Source organism: Oncorhynchus gorbuscha, linkage group LG04 (genome assembly GCF_021184085.1).
Source record: "Oncorhynchus gorbuscha isolate QuinsamMale2020 ecotype Even-year linkage group LG04, OgorEven_v1.0, whole genome shotgun sequence".
NCBI lineage: Eukaryota > Metazoa > Chordata > Actinopteri > Salmoniformes > Salmonidae > Oncorhynchus > Oncorhynchus gorbuscha.
In genome coordinates, this window is record NC_060176.1 from 83,922,566 (window position 1) to 83,946,350 (window position 23,785).

At 39.7% G+C, this 23,785-nt stretch overlaps 1 protein-coding gene across 1 annotated transcript in view; it reads right to left on the reverse strand.

The window, feature by feature from the left end:
* Window positions 1-15,651: 15,651 nt before the first annotated feature.
* LOC124033065 (AT-rich interactive domain-containing protein 3A-like) overlaps window positions 15,652-23,785 on the reverse strand; it is a gene marked incomplete in the record, with an annotated part of 189,456 nt that continues 181,322 nt past the window's right edge. Inside the window, 1 exon segment of the mRNA XM_046344989.1 lies at window positions 15,652-15,848. Coding sequence (XP_046200945.1) covers window positions 15,652-15,848 — 197 coding nt within the window.

Consider the following 23,785-nt stretch of genomic DNA (forward strand, 5'->3'; position numbering starts at 1 on the left):
GAGTAGACGTACTGGAACTATCTTTCACAGAAGCCTGAAGACAAAGTTAAACATGTATACAAAGTACTAAAGACAGCTGTGTTTTGTATAAAAGTACATCAGTGTGTTGCCGCTTTGAAAGAGTCATTCAAACGGCGCCTATGTATCATTTTGTTGCAAACATTCCATTTTGAAAAAGGATTGTTAGGGCATGATTGCAGAGTCAAGAAGTGAGATGTTCATCTCTAAGTGTTGTGTCTCAGTTGGCTTGTGACCTTTGACACAATGAGCCAAATTCCGCAGCAAGTGTGTAAGCTATCGCAAAAAAAAACTGTCATTTCAGCCCTTCAATAGTGAAAAGTGTTCCCCCCCAATGTTTTAAATCAGAGAACTCTTTGGGTATGGAGTTTTTATTAAATCTTTGGTCAAATTATGTAAACAATTTATTTATTACCATTTCTTCATTGTTGCTTTTTAGCTTACAGCACCTGGTATTCCCAGGCGGTCTCCCATCCAAGCCCTAACCAGGACCGACCCTGTTTAGCTATGGTATGGCCACAAGCATATTTTTTTTTAAATCCAATTTTCTACCGAATGCGTCCTCCGGGCACACGACCCGCCTGGACCGGCTACTTATCACACTGCTCGCTTAACCCGGAAGTCAGTCGCAACTATGTGCTGGAGGAAACGCTGTCCGACTGACGACCAATGTACAGGAGCCCGGCCAATCAAATGAAAACACAGAGTTTCTAGAGCGTGACGAGGACAACAACAACAATTACACTTTTGGTGAAACTAATTTCTACTCACATCATTCTGTGGTATAAACAGCATTAAGTCTGTGGACTCGTGAAATCCATCTCATTGACACAGCGGACAGGTTATCGTAACTCTGCCGATGACTCATTTGCAGGGATTGATCACGTGTAAATTGCTACGGCACAGGGGACCATAGCAATTCTTAAAACACAACCCAATTGGCTGGAGCTGTTCTGATGATCTGGTGTTGTGAAATGAAATAAGATAAATTTAACCCAATATATGTTTTCTTATTTTAATACAAATTATTGATTAGAATGTCTATGGCACAATGTTGACTGGGTGAAAAAGTAGTCCACTATTTAGGGAATAGGGGCCTAACACACTATTAAGGTATGGCAGGCCACTGTGTGAAGACTGAATCTCCTCATTAGAGAAGACGACAGACAGGCTGTGACCTAGAAACATAATCCCATCACAATCTATTAGCCTTGTCTGTCTAAACCCTCTGCCACCCCTCCTTAATTATAGGAACATAGACCATGTCTAGACCACATACCCCTCCTTAATTATAGGAACATAGACCATGTCCAGACCACATACCCCTCCTTAATTATAGGAACATAGACCATGTCTAGACCACATACACCTCCTTAATTATAGGAACATAGACCATGTCTAGACCACATACCCCTCCTTAATTATAGGAACATAGACCATGTCCAGACCACATACCCCTCCTTAATTATAGGAACATAGACCATGTCCAGACCACATACAACGGTAATCCACTACACCATGTTATCTCAATGAGACACCAGGGTAGGCCTAAATAAAAGGTTGCAGCTACATTATAATGAAACATACGTTTATTTTATGAAATATTTCCAATTGCAATATTCAGGAAATACTTTCTCAGTCATGTTAGTAAAGACATTATAGTTGGAGTGTTTGTTAGCTGTTGACCTTTGAAGAGTAACACAGGGATCCCTGGCTGATCCAAGACTAACAGGAGTTATAAAGAGAAGTGATGGCCCCGTGCATTTTGTCGTGTCCACTCCCGGACAGAAACATTCTACAATTGTTGATGGGTAAAGGTGAGGAATTCTGTGTATGGAGCATGATGGATGAGCCTATCGGGTTGCCTTTGAAGTGCAAACCCCCACCTCTGGGCATTTGGGCAGCTAGCGCTGCCTGGACACCAACACACCCAGAGGCGGTATATGCTTCCCTCACCAACACAACAGATAAAAGAAACTTGATATACATCTCGTCAGACGCTGGCAGAGCTGTTACCAAAAACACACCTCCCCAACCGACATTCCAAAGAACCTTTAGACAATGGTGTTTTTAAAAGGAGTTCTAGAACGTGACAAATGCAGCTGTGCAACAACAATGCAGCAGTCAAACCTGTCCCGTCCTCTTTTATACCGACTGATGCCATCTGCTTTGCTTGACTTTACTTGCAGCCAATTTACTTACCGTACTGTGCTTTGAAACCTATTTACTGTGATATAAAGCTTTATAGAAACATTTGGAAAAGTGTATAAGAAGGTAGTTTATGACGGGGACAAATAACAATGTACCTCAGCTGAATTATGGGAATGGGAAGACCGATCAGAACTCAAAATGTTCCACATTATTTCCTGTTACATGTATGTCCTTGGTGAAATGTTAAATTCAAATGGTCAATTACACAATTAACATTTTATTGGACAAATTGTAATTTATCTCTGCAGTGGCTGTGATTGTGTGTCATGGTCTTCATCGACCACATTCCTCTTGCTTTCATCTTCATGGCTGTTCAATAAGGCATCCACAGAGCAAATCTCTCTCTCACAATTCAATTCAATTAAGGGGGCTTTATTGGCATGGGAAACATATGTTTACATTGCCAACGCAAGTAAAATAAACAATAAACAAAAGTGAGAACAAAAAACAACAACAACAAATAAATAAAATATGTACATAAACATTCAACAAGGTTTTAAAAGGATAACGACGGTTTGAATGTTATATGGTCTACTTTTCATACATTGGACAGGAGGTTTAGGAAGTGCAGCTCAGTTTCCACCTCATTTTGTGGGCAGTGTTGCACATAGCCTGTCTTCTTGCACATAGCCTGTCTTCTGTTGAGAGCCAGGTCTGCCTACGGTGGCCTTTCTCAACTGCAAGGCCATGCTCACTGAGTCTGTACATAGTTCTTCATTTTGGGACAGTAACAGTGGTCAGGTTTTCTGCCACTGTGTCTAGGGCCAGATAGCGTTCCAATTTGCTCTATTTTTTGGTTGATTCTTTCCAGTGTGTCAAATAGTTCTCCTTTTTGTTTTCTCATAATTTGGTTGGGTCCAACCAGTCCCAGAACCAGCTGGCTGAGGGGACTCCTCTCTAGGTTCATCTCTCTGTAGGTGATGGCTTTATAGTGGGTAATTCCTTCATTTTTAGGTGGTTGTAGAAATGAACAGCTCTTTTCTGGATTTTGATAACTAGTGGGTATAGTCCTAATTCTGCTCTGGATGCATTGTTTGGGGTTTAGCGTTGTACGTGAAGGATTCTTTTTTGCAGTATTCTGCATGCAGAGTCTTTATTGGGTGTTTGTCCCATTTTGAGAATTATTGTTTGGTGAACGGACCCCAGACCTCACAACCATAGAGTGCAATGACCCCTCCTGTCTCAGCCTCCAGTATTTATGCTGCAGTAGTTTATGTGTCGGGGGGCTAGGGTCAGTTTGTTATATCTGGAGTATTTCTCCTGTCTTATCCAGTGTCCTGTGTGAATTTAAGTATGCTCTCTCTAATTCTCTCTCGGGGGACCTGAGCCCTACGACCATGCCTCAGGACTACCTGGCATGATGACTCCTTGTTGTCCCCAGTCCACCTGGCCGTGCTGCTGCTCCAGTTTCAACTGTTCTGCCTGCGGCTATGGAACCCTGACCTGTTCACCGGACATGCTACCTGTCCCAGACCTGCTGTTTTCAACTCTCTAGAGACAGCAGGAGTGGTAGAGATGCTCCCAATGATCGGCTATGAAAAGCCAACTGACATTTTCTCCTGAGGTGCTGACTTGCTGCACCCTCAACAACTTTGTGATTATTATTATTATTATTTGACCCTGCTGGTCATTTATGAACATTTGAACATCTTGGCCATGTTCTGTTATAATCTCCACCCGGCACAGCCAGAACAGGACTGGCCCACCCCTCATAACCTGGTTCCTCTCTAGGTTTTGGCCTTTCTAGGGAGTTTTTCCTTGTCACTGTGCTTCTACACCTGTATTGCTTGCTGTTTGGGGTTTTAGGCTGGGTTTCTGTACAGCACTTTGAGATATCAGCTGATGTACGAAGGGCTATATAAATACATTTGATTTGATTTGCACTATAACTGAGGGCGGCAGGGTAGCCTAGTGGTTAGAGTGTTGGACTAGTAACCGGAAGGTTGCAAGTTCAAACCCCCGAGTTGACAAGGTACAAATCTGTTGTTCTGCCCCTGAACAGGCAGTTAACCCACTTTTCCTATGCTGTCATTGAAAATAAGAATTTGTTCTTAACTGACTTGCCTGGTTAAATAAAGGTTAAAAAAAAAAAGTAGTTTTAACCAGATCCTAATTGGGATGTCGGGTTTTATGTTCCTTTTGATGATTCGTAGCCTTGTGGACGTTACCTGTGGCGTTGATGTTTAGGCTGAGGTAGCTATAATTCTTGTGTGCTCTAGGGCAAAGGTGTCTCGATGGAAATTGTATTTGTTGTCCTGGTAAATGGACCTTTTTTGGAACACCAACATTTTGTTTTATTGAGATTTACTGTCAGGGCCCAGGTCTGTCAGGGCCCAGGTCTGTCAGGGCCCAGGTCTGTCAGGGCCCAGGTCTGTCAGGGCCCAGGTCTGTCAGGGCCCAGGTCTGTCAGGGCCCAGGTCTGTCAGGGCCCAGGTCTGTCAGGGCCCAGGTCTGTCAGGGCCCAGGTCTGTCAGGGCCCAGGTCTGTCAGGGCCCAGGTCCAGGTTAGGGGTTAGGGGTTAAGGTTAGGGGTTAGGGTTAGGGGTTAGGGTTATGTCCTAAAGTAGCTAATTGGTATTGACAGAACAGGAGCCAGTCTTTCAGGCCAGCGGTGCAAATCCCTTCTGACAACCTGGCAGGAAGGGGGAGGTCGCTGTGGAATTCAGCCTGCAGAATGAAAGGTCACCATCACAATCGATAGAAACTAAAAAACAGATGGGAGACAGCATCTTTGTGTTCTCTTATTGATGGGTAGTCCATCACAAACAAGACATATAGAGAAGAAACAGGGTTGATGATCAACTAGTTTGCTGAGGAGAGGGAGATATAAAGTGCCTTGCGAAAGTATTCGGCCCCCTTGAACTTTGTGACTTTTTGCCACATTTCAGGCTTCAAACATAAAGATATAAAACTGTATTTTTTGTGTGAAGAATCAACAACAAGTGGGACACAATCATGAAGTGGAACGACATTTATTGGATATTTCAAACTTTAAAAAAGTAATCAAAAACTGAAAAATTGGGCGTGCAAAATTATTCAGCCCCTTTACTTTCAGTGCAGCAAACTCTCTCCAGAAGTTCAGTGAGGATCTCTGAATGATCCAATGTTGACCTAAATGACTAATTATTGATTACACACAGGAGCCTATCTTCCACAATCCAGCCATCCTTTTGAGATCGGTTCAGTCGGCCACCCTGCAGCAGCAACTGATGGCAGCGGGTTTACTAAGGCCGGATGACCTGCGGCTGCTGGGGGAGGAGAGGTGAAAAACCCTGGAAGTCTTGGCACAACAAACATGCTGCTGGAGAGATTCGTGGGGGAGGTCCAGGAGACACTGTCTGAGCCGGTAACGGGGGTGATTGAGCGGCCAAAGGGGGAGGGGCCACCAATGTTTCCGCTACTGCAGGTGCCAGAGACAGGTGGGGGGATAACAGACCCTTTACTATTGTTTAATGGAACGGTCTCTGCACACCTTAGGGTGGAATTTGAGTTGTATAAAATGATAAACAGTGTGGAGATGTGATATGTCAGGGGGGGCTGTCTGTACAGCTGGGGAAGATGGGTTGGATATATACGATTATAGAAGTGGTTATTGTGATGTGTGGTGTTGTTTTGTATTGTGGGGTAGAGGGCAAGGTGAGTAAACAGCACAGAGGATATGTGTTTATAAAAGGGTGGTGGGGGTGAGGTTTTAATGAAATGAGGATGTATCAAAGTCACTCCCTCTCTCACTCTCTGTCCGTTCGCCACTGCGGAAAACTAATTGACAGTTTCCTTTCATTTGTTTTTATGTGCACCTACGTGTGTGTGAAAAATGAGACCATCTGGTGTTTTTATACAGTCTTACTATATTGTAATGTGTTTATTGGCCACTAACGTGACTGAAAGTAGCCGGTGCCATAAGTCAACTCGATGAGACCGTCATGCTCGGCGCAGACAGCCTGTCCCTTGAAATAACAGCTTATAGCATGATTGATCTCCCTGAAGAGACTCAAGATGGGAAAAAATATTAAATCAATTACCTGATATGATGTGTATTATTAACTTAATCAATTTAAGTTATAAAGGCAATAAGGAAGTTTTCAAACAACTAAAACTGACAAAGAAAACAGGAGTTCTCAAGTCATAGAACAAATATATATAAAAAAATGAAGAGTAAAGACATTTGAATGAAGTCAAAAGCAGTATTTTATTTCTAAATATGCTACACATCAAATGGCAAAACAAACTAACCCCTGAGCACCACATTCCAGCATTCCCATAATGCACTGGATTCATCCAAAATGGACAAAAGTGAAAATAAAAGAAATATTGAAAGCTTCATACACAGCCCTTATAGAACCTTAAATCTACCAGTAAACCACATGTTATTTAAGTTATAAGTAGCTACAATAAGTGAGAATCTTTCCCCCCACTTATTAATCCTCTTGTTATAGCCTTGTTACACTCAGCTTGTTCTCTGTGATGTTTGGCATCTCTTTCTTGCTGTTTAAAAATATATATATATTTGGTTACGAGAATTACGCTGATTGTACTAGATGTTCTTGTTGATTCAGTCAGCAAAAAGCTACTCAATGAATGGCTAAATGTTTAGAGTTGTCCCGCATCCAGAGCTGAGCAGTACAGGAAGGGAATGGGGAAGAAACAGCCGTGAAAGATAGACTGTGCCAATGCTGCGATAACAAATAGAATATATCTCTGTAAATGTTCTATCAAAAGGCTAATATAAAAAGGGAAAAAAATGCACATGCTTTTTGTGCCCTATTTGACTTCCTCCATAAATATACTACATATCTGTCCTTCAGGAAGTACCATCTTCACAAATACCCTAAAATAAATGGGGTAGTCGTTGTCGTTGTTGTTGTTGTTGTTGATCGTTGTGTGGTTTTCTACATTGAGTACGGATGAACGTGTATTATACATTCTCCGACATTAATATGGATTCCATATCAACAGCATGTACACAAGGCTCAGTCCGGACCTGAGTTATGTCAGATCCACTCAAACGTTGCCACTAATCTTGACATCAATGAACTGAATGTTTGCATTATATTTTACTCCCACATAGCTCAAGTTAGAACATGGACAATGAATCTATAGTCGATCCGCACAGAACTTGGACATGAATCCATAGTCTATCCGCACAGAACTTGGACATGAATCTATAGTCTATCCGCACAGAACTTGGACATGAATCTATAGTCTATCCGCACAGAACTTGGACATGAATCCACAATCGATCCGCACAGAACTTGGACATGAATCTATAGTCTATCCGCACAGAACTTGGACATGAATCCACAATCGATCCACACAGAACTTGGACATGAATCCATAGTCTATCCGCACAGAACTTGGACATGAATCCACAATCGATCCGCACAGAACTTGGACATGAATCCACAATCGATCCACACAGAACTTGGACATGAATCCACATTCGATCCACACAGCTTTGCAGCTGGGTTCCTTCTACATTGCTTTTGTTGGAGCATCAGATCTCCATATAATATCAAGAAGGGACTCTTGTAAAACTTTAGGACCTCTTAAAACATCAATATAATAGAGGCAGAGCAGAGTGCATCAGAGGAGCACTGGATACACATGCTTTAATGACTCCACAGGAAGTGACATAGTTATGACAGAATGTTAGCTCTTTTAGTACCTCCTCCTTAATGTGCACGCTGCTTAGAATGAAGCAACGTGATCTATGCTTCCAGACATTCTAAGTGGTATTCTACTATGGCCTTGTATATCTGAAAACCTTTTCCGTCCATATCATGGCCTGATTTCCTGAAGGAAAACGTTTTGTTCAAGTAAACACTGGAATTGAATAACAGACTACTACCACCTTCCAGGGTCGTTTCCTACTTTGTGACATTACAGTTGAACATCATTACCTTTATTTAACATTAAGTTACAATATATACTACAAATCCTCCACCCTCTTATCAACACAATAACAGATAAAGCTGTGCTATATTGTGTACATGAAATAGGTGTACATGAAATAGAGTCCCCACACACCAAAGAAAACAGGTTGCTTCCTTCAAACCTGAATGGGTTCCACAGTTTGTATTGCCTTAAGCAAATGCTGTGTATGAACCCCCAAAAACGGGCAATTCTGATTGTGGTCATGTTGATGTTTGGTTAGTCTGTACCAATTCTGATTATGGTCATGTTGATGTTTGGTTAGTCTGTACCAATTCTGATTGTGGTCATGTTGATGTTTGGTTGGTCTGTACCAATTCTGATTGTGGTCATGTTGATGTTTGGTTGGTCTGTACCAATTCTGATTGTGGTCATGTTGATGTTTGGTTGGTCTGTACCAATGAGGTAGATGTGTGTTTATGCAATATCTCTTCTTTGGTATAACTATACAACTATATAACTGTATATATAGTGATCTGTATAACTATATAACTATATATATAGTGATCTGTATAACTATATACCTATATAACTATATATATAGTGATCTGTATAACTATATATACAGTGATCTGTATAACTATATAACTATATATATTGTGATCTGTATAACTATACAACTATATAACTATATATATAGTGATCTGTATAACTATATAACTATACAACTATATATATAGTGATCTGTATAACTATATATATAGTGATCTGTATAACTATATATATAGTGATCTGTATAACTATATATATAGTGATCTGTATAACTATATAACTATATATATATAGTGATCTGTATAACTATACAACTATATATATATAGTGATCTGTATAACTATATAACTATACAACTATATATATAGTGATCTGTATAACTATATATATAGTGATCTGTATAACTATATATATAGTGATCTGTATAACTATACAACTATATATATAGTGATCTGTATAACTATATATATAGTGATCTGTATAACTATATATATAGTGATCTGTATAACTATACAACTATATATATAGTGATCTGTATAACTATATATATAGTGATCTGTATAACTATATATATAGTGATCTGTATAACTATACAACTATATATATAGTGATCTGTATAACTATATATATAGTGATCTGTATAACTATATATATAGTGATCTGTATAACTATATATACAGTGATCTGTATAACTATACAACTATATATATAGTGATCTGTATAACTATATATACAGTGATCTGTATAACTATATATACAGTGATCTGTATAACTATATATACAGTGATCTGTATAACTATACAACTATATATATAGTGATCTGTATAACTATACAACTATATATATAGTGATCTGTATAACTATATAACTATATATATAGTGATCTGTATAACTATATATATAGTGATCTGTATAACTATACATATAGTGATCTGTATAACTATACATATAGTGATCTGTATAACTATATAACTATATATATAGTGATCTGTATAACTATATATATAGTGATCTGTATAACTATATAACTATATATACAGTGATCTGTATAACTATACAACTATATATATAGTGATCTGTATAACTATATAACTATATATATAGTGATCTGTATAACTATATATATAGTGATCTGTATAACTATACAACTATATAACTATATATATAGTGATCTGTATAACTATATAACTATATATATAGTGATCTGTATAACTATACAACTATATAACTATATATATAGTGATCTGTATAACTATATATACAGTGATCTGTATAACTATATAACTATATATATTGTGATCTGTATAACTATACAACTATACAACTATATATATATATAGTGATCTGTATAACTATATATATAGTGATCTGTATAACTATTTATAGTGATCTGTATAACTATATATATAGTGATCTGTATAACTATATATATAGTGATCTGTATAACTATACAACTATACAACTATATATATTGATCTGTATAACTATACAACTATATAACTATATATATAGTGATCTGTATAACTATATAACTATACAACTATATATATAGTGATCTGTATAACTATACAACTATATATATAGTGATCTGTATAACTATATATATAGTGATCTGTATAACTATATAACTATATATATAGTGATCTGTATAACTATATATATAGTGATCTGTATAGCTATACAACTATACAACTATATATATAGTGATCTGTATAACTATATATATAGTGATCTGTATAGCTATACAACTATATAACTATATATATAGTGATCTGTATAACTATACAACTATATATATAGTGATCTGTATAACTATATATACAGTGATCTGTGTAACTATACAACTATATATATAGTGATCTGTATAACTATATAACTATATATATAGTGATCTGTATAACTATATATATAGTGATCTGTATAACTATACAACTATATAACTATATATATAGTGATCTGTATAACTATATAACTATATAACTATATATATAGTGATCTGTATAACTATACAACTATATAACTATATATATAGTGATCTGTATAACTATATATACAGTGATCTGTATAACTATATAACTATATATATTGTGATCTGTATAACTATACAACTATATAACTATATATATAGTGATCTGTATAACTATATATATAGTGATCTGTATAACTATTTATAGTGATCTGTATAACTATACAACTATACAACTATATATAGTGATCTGTATAACTATACAACTATATAACTATATATATAGTGATCTGTATAACTATACAACTATATAACTATATATATAGTGATCTGTATAACTATATATACAGTGATCTGTATAACTATATAACTATATATATTGTGATCTGTATAACTATACAACTATATAACTATATATATAGTGATCTGTATAACTATATATATAGTGATCTGTATAACTATTTATAGTGATCTGTATAACTATACAACTATACAACTATATATAGTGATCTGTATAACTATACAACTATATAACTATATATATAGTGATCTGTATAACTATATAACTATACAACTATATATATAGTGATCTGTATAACTATATAACTATACAACTATATATATAGTGATCTGTATAACTATACAACTATATATATAGTGATCTGTATAACTATATATATAGTGATCTGTATAACTATATATACAGTGATCTGTGTAACTATACAACTATATATATAGTGATCTGTATAACTATATAACTATATATATAGTGATCTGTATAACTATATATATAGTGATCTGTATAACTATACAACTATATAACTATATATATAGTGATCTGTATAACTATATAACTATATAACTATATATATAGTGATCTGTATAACTATACAACTATATAACTATATATATAGTGATCTGTATAACTATATATACAGTGATCTGTATAACTATATAACTATATATATTGTGATCTGTATAACTATACAACTATATAACTATATATATAGTGATCTGTATAACTATATATATAGTGATCTGTATAACTATTTATAGTGATCTGTATAACTATACAACTATACAACTATATATAGTGATCTGTATAACTATACAACTATATAACTATATATATAGTGATCTGTATAACTATATAACTATATAACTATATATATAGTGATCTGTATAACTATATATACAGTGATCTGTATAACTATATAACTATATATATTGTGATCTGTATAACTATATAACTATATAACTATATATATAGTGATCTGTATAACTATATATATAGTGATCTGTATAACTATTTATAGTGATCTGTATAACTATACAACTATACAACTATATATAGTGATCTGTATAACTATACAACTATATAACTATATATATAGTGATCTGTATAACTATATAACTATACAACTATATATATAGTGATCTGTATAACTATACAACTATATATATAGTGATCTGTATAACTATATATATAGTGATCTGTATAACTATACAACTATATATATAGTGATCTGTATAACTATATATAGTGATCTGTATAACTATATAATATATAGTGATCTGTATAACTATATATAACTGTATAACTATATATATAGTGATCTGTATAACTATATATAGTGATCTGTATAACTATATAACTATATATATAGTGATCTGTATAACTATATAACTATATATATAGTGATCTGTATAACTATATATATAGTGATCTGTATAACTATATATATAGTGATCTGTATAACTATATAACTATATATATATAGTGATCTGTATAACTATACAACTATATATATAGTGATCTGTATAACTATATAACTATACAACTATATATATAGTGATCTGTATAACTATATATATAGTGATCTGTATAGCTATACAACTATATATATAGTGATCTGTATAACTATATATATAGTGATCTGTATAACTATATAACTAAATATATATAGTGATCTGTATAACTATATATATAGTGATCTGTATAACTATATATATAGTGATCTGTATAACTATATATATAGTGATCTGTATAACTATATATATAGTGATCTGTATAACTATATATATAGTGATCTGTATAACTATATAACTAAATATATATAGTGATCTGTATAACTATATATATAGTGATCTGTATAGCTATACAACTATATAACTATATATATAGTGATCTGTATAACTATATAACTAAATATATATAGTGATCTGTATAACTATATATATAGTGATCTGTATAGCTATACAACTATATAACTATATATATAGTGATCTGTATAACTATATATATAGTGATCTGTATAACTATATAACTATACAACTATATATATAGTGATCTGTATAACTATACAACTATATATATAGTGATCTGTATAACTATATATATAGTGATCTGTATAACTATATAACTATATATATAGTGATCTGTATAACTATATATATAGTGTTCTGTATAACTATATAACTAAATATATATAGTGATCTGTATAACTATATAACTAAATATATATAGTGATCTGTATAACTATATATATAGTGATCTGAATAACTATATATATAGTGATCTGAATAACTATATATATAGTGATCTGAATAACTATATATATAGTGATCTGTATAACTATATATATAGTGATCTGTATAACTATATATATAGTGATCTGTATAACTATATATATAGTGATCTGTATAACTATACAACTATACAACTATATATATAATGATATGTATAACTTTATAACTATATATATTTGCACGCCCAATTTTTCAGTTTTTGATTTGTTAAAAAAGTTTGAAATATCCAATAAATGTCGTTCCACTTCATGATTGTGTCCCACTTGTTGTTGATTCTTCACACAAAAAAATACAGTTTTATATATTTATGTTTGAAGCCTGAAATGTGGCAAAAAGTCACAAAGTTCAAGGGGGCCGAATACTGTCGCAAGGCACTGTGTCTCTCTCTCTCTCTCTATATATATATATATATATATATATATATATAGAGAGAGAGAGAGAGAGAGAGAGAGAGAGAGAGAGAGAGAGAGAGAGAGAGAGAGAGAGAGAGAGAGAGAGAGAGAGAGAGAGAGAGAGAGAGAGAGAGAGAGAGAGAGAGAGAGAGAGAGAGAGACTCTCCAATGCTAGAAAAGTGTATTACAAAAAAAAACAAGTGTGGATACGAGTCATAAGACAAAGCCACCGTGTGATCGGATTAGTAATAATAGTTAATAATAATAATAATAATAATATATGCCATTTAGCTTTTATCCAAAGCGACTTACAGTCATGTGTGCATACATTCTACGTATGGGTGGTCCCAGGGATCTAACCCACTACCCTGGCGTTACAAGCGCCATGCTCTACCAACTGAGCTACAGAAGGACCACCATTCTGAGAGATGTGCTTTGTTGATAGTATTTCCTCACAGCGTGATCATTGGTACCAAGCCAAAGCTTCGACTGTTGTCCAGCCCACTATTGAATCTGTGCCGTGCATACTATAGTTTATTACGCTTCTACTTTCTTGTCATTGGTTACTCTGGTTTTTCTTTGGTTATCAGGGAAAAAGCAGCAATAATAGGAGCTACAATGCCTAGTAGAGGTCATCAAACAAACCTTACTACATGTTGACAAGCGCTTCTCTCTTGAGCTATGAGGGTCAAGCATCTCCTCTTCAGATGGAGGAAACAGACAGAAAGCCAACATGTCTCCCAGTGTCTTTGTCCCACAGTTCCTTGGGACCAATGATGTGTCACCATATATTTGTACCTATATGTTAACACTGCTCCAAACTGAGCAGCTGGTCTCAACAAAAACACAAAGACAGCTGACTTCAACTGTGTACACACAGGACAGAAAGACAGCTGACTTCAACTGGTTTTTCACACAGGACAGAAAGACATTCATAGGTCCTCTACATACCATTGGGTGCAGAGGTCCTCTACATACCATTAGGTGCAGAGGTCCTCTACATACCATTGGGTGCAGAGGTCCTCTACATACCATTGGGTGCAGAGGTCCTCTACATACCATTGGGATCAGAGGTCCTCTACATACCATTGGGTTCAGAGGTCCTCTACATACCATTGGGATCAGAGGTCCTCTACATACCATTGGGTTCAGAGGTCCTCTGCATACCATTGGGTTCAGAGGTCCTCTGCATATCATTGGGTTCAGAGGTCCTCTACATACACACACACACACAGGGTTCAGAGGTCCTCTACATACCATTGGGATCAGAGGTCCTCTACATACCATTGGGATCAGAGGTCCTCAGCATACCATTGGGATCAGAGGTCCTCAGCATACCATTGGGTTCAGAGGTCCTCAGCATACCATTGGGATCAGAGGTCCTCAGCATACCATTGGGTTCAGAGGTCCTCAGCATACCATTGGGTTCAGAGGTCCTCAGCATACCATTGGGTTCAGAGGTCCTCAGCATACCATTGGGTTCAGAGGTCCTCTACATACCATTGGGATCAGAGGTCCTCAGCATACCATTGGGTCCAGAGGTCCTCAGCATACCATTGGGATCAGAGGTCCTCAGCATACCATTGGGATCAGAGGTCCTCAGCATACCATTGGGATCAGAGGTCCTCAGCATACCATTGGGATCAGAGGTCCTCAGCATACCATTGGGATCAGAGGTCCTCAGCATACCATTGGGATCAGAGGTCCTCTGCATACCATTGGGTTCAGAGGTCCTCTGCATACCATTGGGTTCAGAGGTCCTCAGCATACCATTGGGTTCAGAGGTCCTCTACATACCATTGCTATTCAGAGTTCGGAGGAGAGAGAATAGAAGGAGAGCCTTTTCTTGTTCTTTTCCTACAGAAGTATTTCCTCTGTAAATATTTGTTTATTATTCTTTTAACTGGGATAAGGTAAATTGAGAAAAAGGGAGGAGGAGGGGGAAAAAACAACAGAAGTCTTTCATCCTGGTATCGCAGACCGTGTGCTGTCTTTGGGGGAGGATAGGGGCGGGGTTTAGAGTGAGTTGGTGGGGCTGTGGGTGGGACTCAGATCAGGGGGAGGAGTTTCCGGGTCTGTGGACCGAGGATGTGGAGGTCGTGGAGGAGGAGGAGGAGCAGCAGGACGGATGGATCTGTACGCAGGAGGAGTTCAGCCCCAGACTGGTCTTTCCCAGAGAGGAGGTGTGGTTCTGGATCTGGTGACCACCCAGCATCATGGGAAGGGAGGGCTTCTTGGCAAACAGAACACCTGGAGGGACAGAGAGAGGGAGGGAGGGCTTACTGGCAAACAGAACACATGGAGGGACAGAGAGAGGGAGGGAGGGCTTACTGGCAAACAGAACACATGGAGGGACAGAGAGAGGGAGGGAGGGCTTACTGGCAAACAGAACACATGGAGGGACTACTACCACTACTATTACTACTACTACTACTACTACTACTATTACTACTACTACTACTACTACTACTACTACTACTACTACTACTACTACTACTATTACTACTACTACTACTATTACTACTACTATTACTACTACTACTACTACTACTACTACTACTACTACTACTACTACTATTACTACTACTACTATTACTACTACTACTACTCTACTACTACTACTACTACTACTACTACTATTACTACTACTATTGCTACTACTACTACTACTACTACTACTACTACTACTACTACTACTACTACTACTATTACTACTACTACTATTACTACTACTACTACTACTACTACTGCTATTACTACTACTATTACTACTACTATTACTACTACTACTACTACTACTACTGCTACTACTACTATTACTACTACTACTACTACTACTACTACTACTACTACTACTACTACTACTACTACTACTACTACTACTACTACTACTACTACTACTATTACTACTACTACTATCACTACTACTACTATCACTACTACAACTACTACTATTACTACTACTACTACTATTACTACTACTATTACTACTACTACTACTACTACTACTATTACTACTACCACTACTATTACTACTACTACTACTACTACTACTACTATTACTACTGTTGCTACTACTACTACTACTACTACTACTACTACTACTACTACTACTACTACTATTACTACTACCACTACTATTACTACTACTACTACTACTACTACTACCACTACTACTACTACTACTACTACTACTACTACTACTACTACTACCACTACTACCACTACTATTACTACTACTACTACTACTACTACTACTACTACTACTACTACTACTACTACTATTACTGCTACTACTATTACTACTACTACTACTACTATTACTACTACTACTACTATTACTACTACTACTATTACTACTACTATTACTACTACTACTACTATTACTACTACTACTACTATTACTACTACTACTACTATTACTACTACTACTACTACTATTACTACTACTATCACTACTACTGCTACTACTACTAATACTAATACTACTACTATCACTACTACTACTACTACTACTACTACTACTATTACTACTACTACTATTACTACTACTACTACTACTACTACTACTACTACTACTACTACTACTACTATTACTACTACTACTATTACTACTACTACTACTACTACTACTACTACTACTACTACTACTACTACTACTACTACTACTACTATATTGGTACATTTCTACATGTTATATCATACAATCTGTTTTTTGGGGACAGATGATGGTAACATTTCAACTCACGAACTAACAAACACCACTTTGTCACACTTCAACAACCTGAATAATACAACTACATCTGAGGCATGTATCCACAACGCTTCTCAGAATAGAAAATTGGCGGTAAACGCTGAAAATAGAGACATTTTACTCCTACTCCTATGGGTGAAAATAGAGACATTTTACTCCTACTCCTATGGGTGAAAATAGAGGCATTTTCCTCCTACCCCTATGGGTGAAAATAGAGAGGTTTTACTCCTACTGCTATGGGTGAAAATAGAGACGTTTTACTCCTACTCCTATGGGTGAAAATAGAGACGTTTTACTCCTACTCCTATGGGTGAAAATAGAGGCATTTTACCCCTACTCCTATGGGTGAAAATACAGACGTTTTACTCCTACTCCTATGGGTGAAAATAGAGACGTTTTACTCCTACTGCTATGGGTGAAAATAGAAGCTATGGATGAAGCCTGTTTAGTCATAAGAGTCCCACCTAGTGGACAGATACGTAGGAGAGCGCATGAGCTGTCCTAACCAATTAAGAGTTACCAGCAGGTGTCTTGATAATAGACAACGAAAGTGGTTCCTGTTTCAGTGGTTCCTGTTTCAGTGGTTCCTGTTTCAGTGGTTCCTGTGCCACAGACAAGAAATTACTTTGATTTTTTTATATTTCTATGTGATCAAACTAGAAATAATCTAGACCTACATGCAACAGTACCACTGTTTTTGACAATGATTTCACCAGGCCTATTTCACATGATATAGTATACACCTAAATACCTAGAACCACGAAGCTCATAAATAATCACATTTTTAATTTCAATGATTTCATTAACCTACATCATGTTATTTCAAGCAGAATATCACGTTGTTAAAAAAAAGAGGCCTAAAAATTTGACATGCCTATAAATTGGGCAATTGACAGCATCTAAGTGCTATATTGACTTTAATTGTTTTATGTAAAAATGTAAAAACCTACTCTGAGCTCTCAAAGTTATTTAAATGTTTTAACTGATTTTAACAGGATTCCGAGGACTTTTTCTTAGACGCTTTGTGGATACGGGCCCTGATTGGATTTAAAGTTAGGTTAAATCCTGTCATTATCAACCGGATCAACTCCAGTCTGAATTCTTCATCCCACTAGGTTTCATACCGCTCACCGCTGGCTTTCTATCCATCTCCCTCCCTCTGGCTTTCTATCCATCTCCCTCCCTCTGGCTTTCTATCCATCTCCCTCCCTCTGGCTTTCTATCCATCTCCCTCCCTCTGGCTTTCTATCCATCTCCCTCTGGCTTTCTATCCATCTCCCTCCCTCTGGCTTTCTATCCATCTCCCTCCCTCTGGCTTTCTATCCATCTCCCTCCCTCTGGCTTTCTATCCATCTCCCTCCCTCTGGCTTTCTATCCATCTCCCTCCCTCTGGCTTTCTATCCATCTCCCTCCCTCTGGCTTTCTATCCATCTCCCTCCCTCTGGCTTTCTATCCATCTCCTTCCCTCTGGCTTTCTATCCATCTCCCTCCCTTTGGCTTTCTATCCATCTCCCTCCCTCTGGCTTTCTATCCATCTCCCTCCCTCTGGCTTTCTATCCATCTCCCTCCCTCTGGCTTTCTATCCATCTCCCTCCCTCTGGCTTTCTATCCATCTCCCTCCCTCTGGCTTTCTATCCATCTCCCTCCCTCTGGCTTTCTATCCATCTCCCTCCCTCTGGCTTTCTATCCATCTCCCTCCCTCTGGCTTTCTATCCATCTCCCTCTGGCTTTCTATCCATCTCCCTCCCTCTGGCTTTCTATCCATCTCCCTCCCTCTGGCTTTCTATCCATCTCCCTTCCTCTGGCTTTCTATCCATCTCCCTCCCTCTGGCTTTCTATCCATCTCCCTCACTCTGGCTTTCTATCCATCTCCCTCCCGCTGGCTTTCTATCCATCTCCCTCCCTCTGGCTTTCTATCCATCTCACTCCCTCTGGCTTTCTATCCATCTCCCTCCCTCTGGCTTTCTATCCATCTCCCTCCCTCTGGCTTTCTATCCATTTCCCTCCCTCTGGCTTTCTATCCATCTCCCTCCCTCTGGCTTTCTATCCATCTCCCTCCCTCTGGCTTTCTATCCATCTCCCTCCCTCTGGCTTTCTATCCATCTCCCTCCCTCTGGCTTTCTATCAAATCAAATCAAATCAAATCAAATCAAATCAAATGTATTTATATAGCCCTTCGTACATCAGCTGATATCTCAAAGTGCTGTACAGAAACCCAGCCTAAAACCCCAAACAGCAAACAATGCAGGTGTAAAAGCACGGTGGCTAGGAAAAACTCCCTAGAAAGGCCAAAACCTAGGAAGAAACCTAGAGAGGAACCGGGCTATGTGGGGTGGCCAGTCCTCTTCTGGCTGTGCCGGGTAGAGATTATAACAGAACATGACCAAGATGTTCAAATGTTCATAAATGACCAGCATGGTCAAATAATAATAAGGCAGAACAGTTGAAACTGGAGCAGCAGCACAGTCAGATGGACTGGGGACAGCAAGGAGCCATCATGTCAGGTAGTCCTGGGGCACGGTCCTAGGGCTCAGGTCCTCCGAGAGAGAGAAAGAAAGAGTTAGAGAGAGCATATGTGGGGTGGCCAGTCCTCTTCTGGCTGTGCCAGGTGGAGATTATAACAGAACGTGGCCAAGATGTTCAAATGTTCATAAATGACCAGCATGGTTGAATAATAGTAAGGCAGAACAGTTGAAACTGGAGCAGGAGCATGGCCAGGTGGACTGGGGACAGCAAGGAGTCCTCATGTCAGGTAGTCCTGGGACATGGTCCTAGGGCCCAGGCCAGTTGAAACTGGAGCAGCAGCATGGCCAGGTGGACTGGGGACTTTCAAGGAGTCATCATGTCAGGTAGTCCTGGGGCATGGTTCTAGGGCTCAGGTCCTCCGAGAGAGAGAAAGAAAGAGAGAAGGAGAGAATTAGAGAACCACACTTAGATTTACACAGGACACCGAATAGGACAGGAGAAGTACTCCAGATAAACAAACTGACCCTAGCCCCCCGACACATAAACTACTGCAGCATAAATACTGGAGGCTGAGACAGGAGGGGTCAGGAGACACTCCTTCCCTCTGGCTTTCTATCCATCTCCCTCCCTCTGGCTTTCTATCCATCTCCCTCCCTCTGGCTTTCTATCCATCTCCCTCCCTCTGGCTTTCTATCCATCTCCCTCCCTCTGGCTTTCTATCCATCTCCCTCCCTCTGGCTTTCTATCCATCTCCTTCCTCTGGCTTTCTATCCATCTCCCTCCCTCTGGCTTTCTATCCATCTCCCTCCCTCTGGCTTTCTATCCATCTCCCTCTGGCTTTCTATCCATCTGTCTCCCTCTGGCTTTCTATCCATCTGTCTCCCTCTGGCTTTCTATCCATCTCCCTCCCTCTGGCTTTCTATCCATCTCCCTCCCACTGGCTTTCTATCCATCTCCCTCCCTCTGGCTTTCTATCCATCTCCCTCCCTCTGGCTTTCTATCCATCTCCCTCCCTCTGGCTTTCTATCCATCTCCCTCCCTCTGGCTTTATATCCATCTCCCTCCCTCTGGCTTTCTATCCATCTCCCTCCCTCTGGCTTTCTATCCATCTCCCTCCCTCTGGCTTTCTATCCATCTCCCTCCCTCTGGCTTTCTATCCATCTCCCTCCCTCTGGCTTTCTATCCATCTCCCTCCCTCTGGCTTTCTATCCATCTCCTTCCCTCTGGCTTTCTATCCATCTCCCTCCCTTTGGCTTTCTATCCATCTCCCTCCCTCTGGCTTTCTATCCATCTCCCTCCCTCTGGCTTTCTATCCATCTCCCTCCCTCTGGCTTTCTATCCATCTCCCTCCCTCTGGCTTTCTATCCATCTCCCTCTGGCTTTCTATCCATCTCCCTCTGGCTTTCTATCCATCTCCCTCTGGCTTTCTATCCATCTCCCTCCCTCTGGCTTTCTATCCATCTCCCTCTGGCTTTCTATCCATCTCCCTCTGGCTTTCTATCCATCTCCCTCCCTCTGGCTTTCTATCCATCTCCTTCCCTCTGGCTTTCTATCCATCTCCTTCCCTCTGGCTTTCTATCCATCTCCCTCCCTCTGGCTTTCTATCCATCTCCCTCCCTCTGGCTTTCTATCCATCTCCCTCCCGCTCCCCACTGGCTTTCTATCCATCTCCCACCCTCTGGCTTTCTATCCATCTCCCTCCCGCTCCCCGCTGGCTTTCTATCCATCTCCCTCCCTCTGGCTTTCTATCCATCTCCCTCCCGCTCCCCACTGGCTTTCTATCCATCTCCCTCTGGCTTTCTATCCATCTCCCTCCCTCTGGCTTTCTATCCATCTCCCTCCCTCTGGCTTTCTATCCATCTCCTCCCTCTGGCTTTCTATCCATCTCCCTCCCTCTGGCTTTCTATCCATCTCCCTCCCTCTGGCTTTCTATCCATCTCCCTCCCTCTGGCTTTCTATCCATCTCCCTCCCTTTGGCTTTCTATCCATCTCCCTCTGGCTTTCTATCCATCTCCCTCCCTCTGGCTTTCTATCCATCTCCCTCCCTCTGGCTTTCTATCCATCTCCCTCTGGCTTTCTATCCATCTCCCTCTGGCTTTCTATCCATCTCCTTCCCTCTGGCTTTCTATCCATCTCCCTCCCTCTGGCTTTCTATCCATCTCCCTCCCTCTGGCTTTCTATCCATCTCCCTCCCTCTGGCTTTCTATCCATCTCCCTCCCTCTGGCTTTCTATCCATCTCCCTCCCTCTGGCTTTCTATCCATCTCCCTCCCTCTGGCTTTCTATCCATCTCCCTCCTCTGGCTTTCTATCCATCTCCCTCCCTCTGGCTTTCTATCCATCTCCCTCCCTCTGGCTTTCTATCCATCTCCCTCCCTCTGGCTTTCTATCCATCTCCCTCCCTCTGGCTTTCTATCCATCTCCCTCCCTCTGGCTTTCTATCCATCTCCCTCCCTCTGGCTTTCTATCCATCTCCCTCCCTCTGGCTTTCTATCCATCTCCCTCCCTCTGGCTTTCTATCCATCTCCCTCCCTCTGGCTTTCTATCCATCTCCCTCCCTCTGGCTTTCTATCCATCTCCCTCCCTCTGGCTTTCTATCCATCTCCCTCCCTCTGGCTTTCTATCCATCTCCTCCCTCTGGCTTTCTATCCATCTCCCTCCCTCTGGCTTTCTATCCATCTCCCTCCCTCTGGCTTTCTATCCATCTCCCTCCCTCTGGCTTTCTATCCATCTCCCTCCCTCTGGCTTTCTATCCATCTCCCTCCCTCTGGCTTTCTATCCATCTCCCTCCCTCTGGCTTTCTATCCATCTCCCTCCCTCTGGCTTTCTATCCATCTCCCTCCCTCTGGCTTTCTATCCATCTCCCTCCCTCTGGCTTTCTATCCATCTCCCTCCCTCTGGCTTCCATCTATCCATCTCCATCTCCCTCTGGCTTTCTATCCATCTCCCTCTGGCTTTCTATCCATCTCCCTCCCTCTGGCTTTCTATCCATCTCCCTCCCTCTGGCTTTCTATCCATCTCCTCCCTCTGGCTTTCTATCCATCTCCCTCCCTCTGGCTTTCTATCCATCTCCCTCCCTCTGGCTTTCTATCCATCTCCCTCCCTCTGGCTTTCTATCCATCTCCCTCCCTCTGGCTTTCTATCCATCTCCCTCCCTCTGGCTTTCTATCCATCTCCCTCCCTCTGGCTTTCTATCCATCTCCCTCCTCTGGCTTTCTATCCATCTCCTCCCTCTGGCTTTCTATCCATCTCCCTCCCTCTGGCTTTCTATCCATCTCCTCCCTCTGGCTTTCCCTCCATCTCCCTCCCTCTGGCTTTCTATCCATCTCCCTCCCTCTGGCTTTCTATCCATCTCCCTCCTCTGGCTTTCTATCCATCTCCCTCCCTCTGGCTTTCTATCCATCTCCCTCCCTCTGGCTTTCTATCCATCTCCCTCCCTCTGGCTTTCTATCCATCTCCTCCCTCTGGCTTTCTATCCATCTCCCTCCCTCTGGCTTTCTATCCATCTCCTCCCTCTGGCTTTCTATCCATCTCCCTCCCTCTCTCTATCCTCCCTCTGGCTTTCTATCCATCTCCTCCCTCTGGCTTTCTATCCATCTCCCTCTCTTTCTATCCTCCCTCTGGCTTTCTATCCATCTCCTCCCTCTGGCTTTCTATCCATCTCCTCCCTCTGGCTTTCTATCCATCTCCCTCCCTCTGGCTTTCTATCCATCTCCCTCCCTCTGGCTTTCTATCCATCTCCCTCCCTCTGGCTTTCTATCCATCTCCCTCCCTCTGGCTTTCTATCCATCTCCTCCTCTGGCTTTCTATCCATCTCCCTCTGGCTTTCTATCCATCTCCCTCCCTCTGGCTTTCTATCCATCTCCCTCCCTCTGGCTTTCTATCCATCTCCCTCCCTCTGGCTTTCTATCCATCTCCCTCTGGCTTTCTATCCATCTCCCTCTGGCTTTCTATCCATCTCCCTCCCTC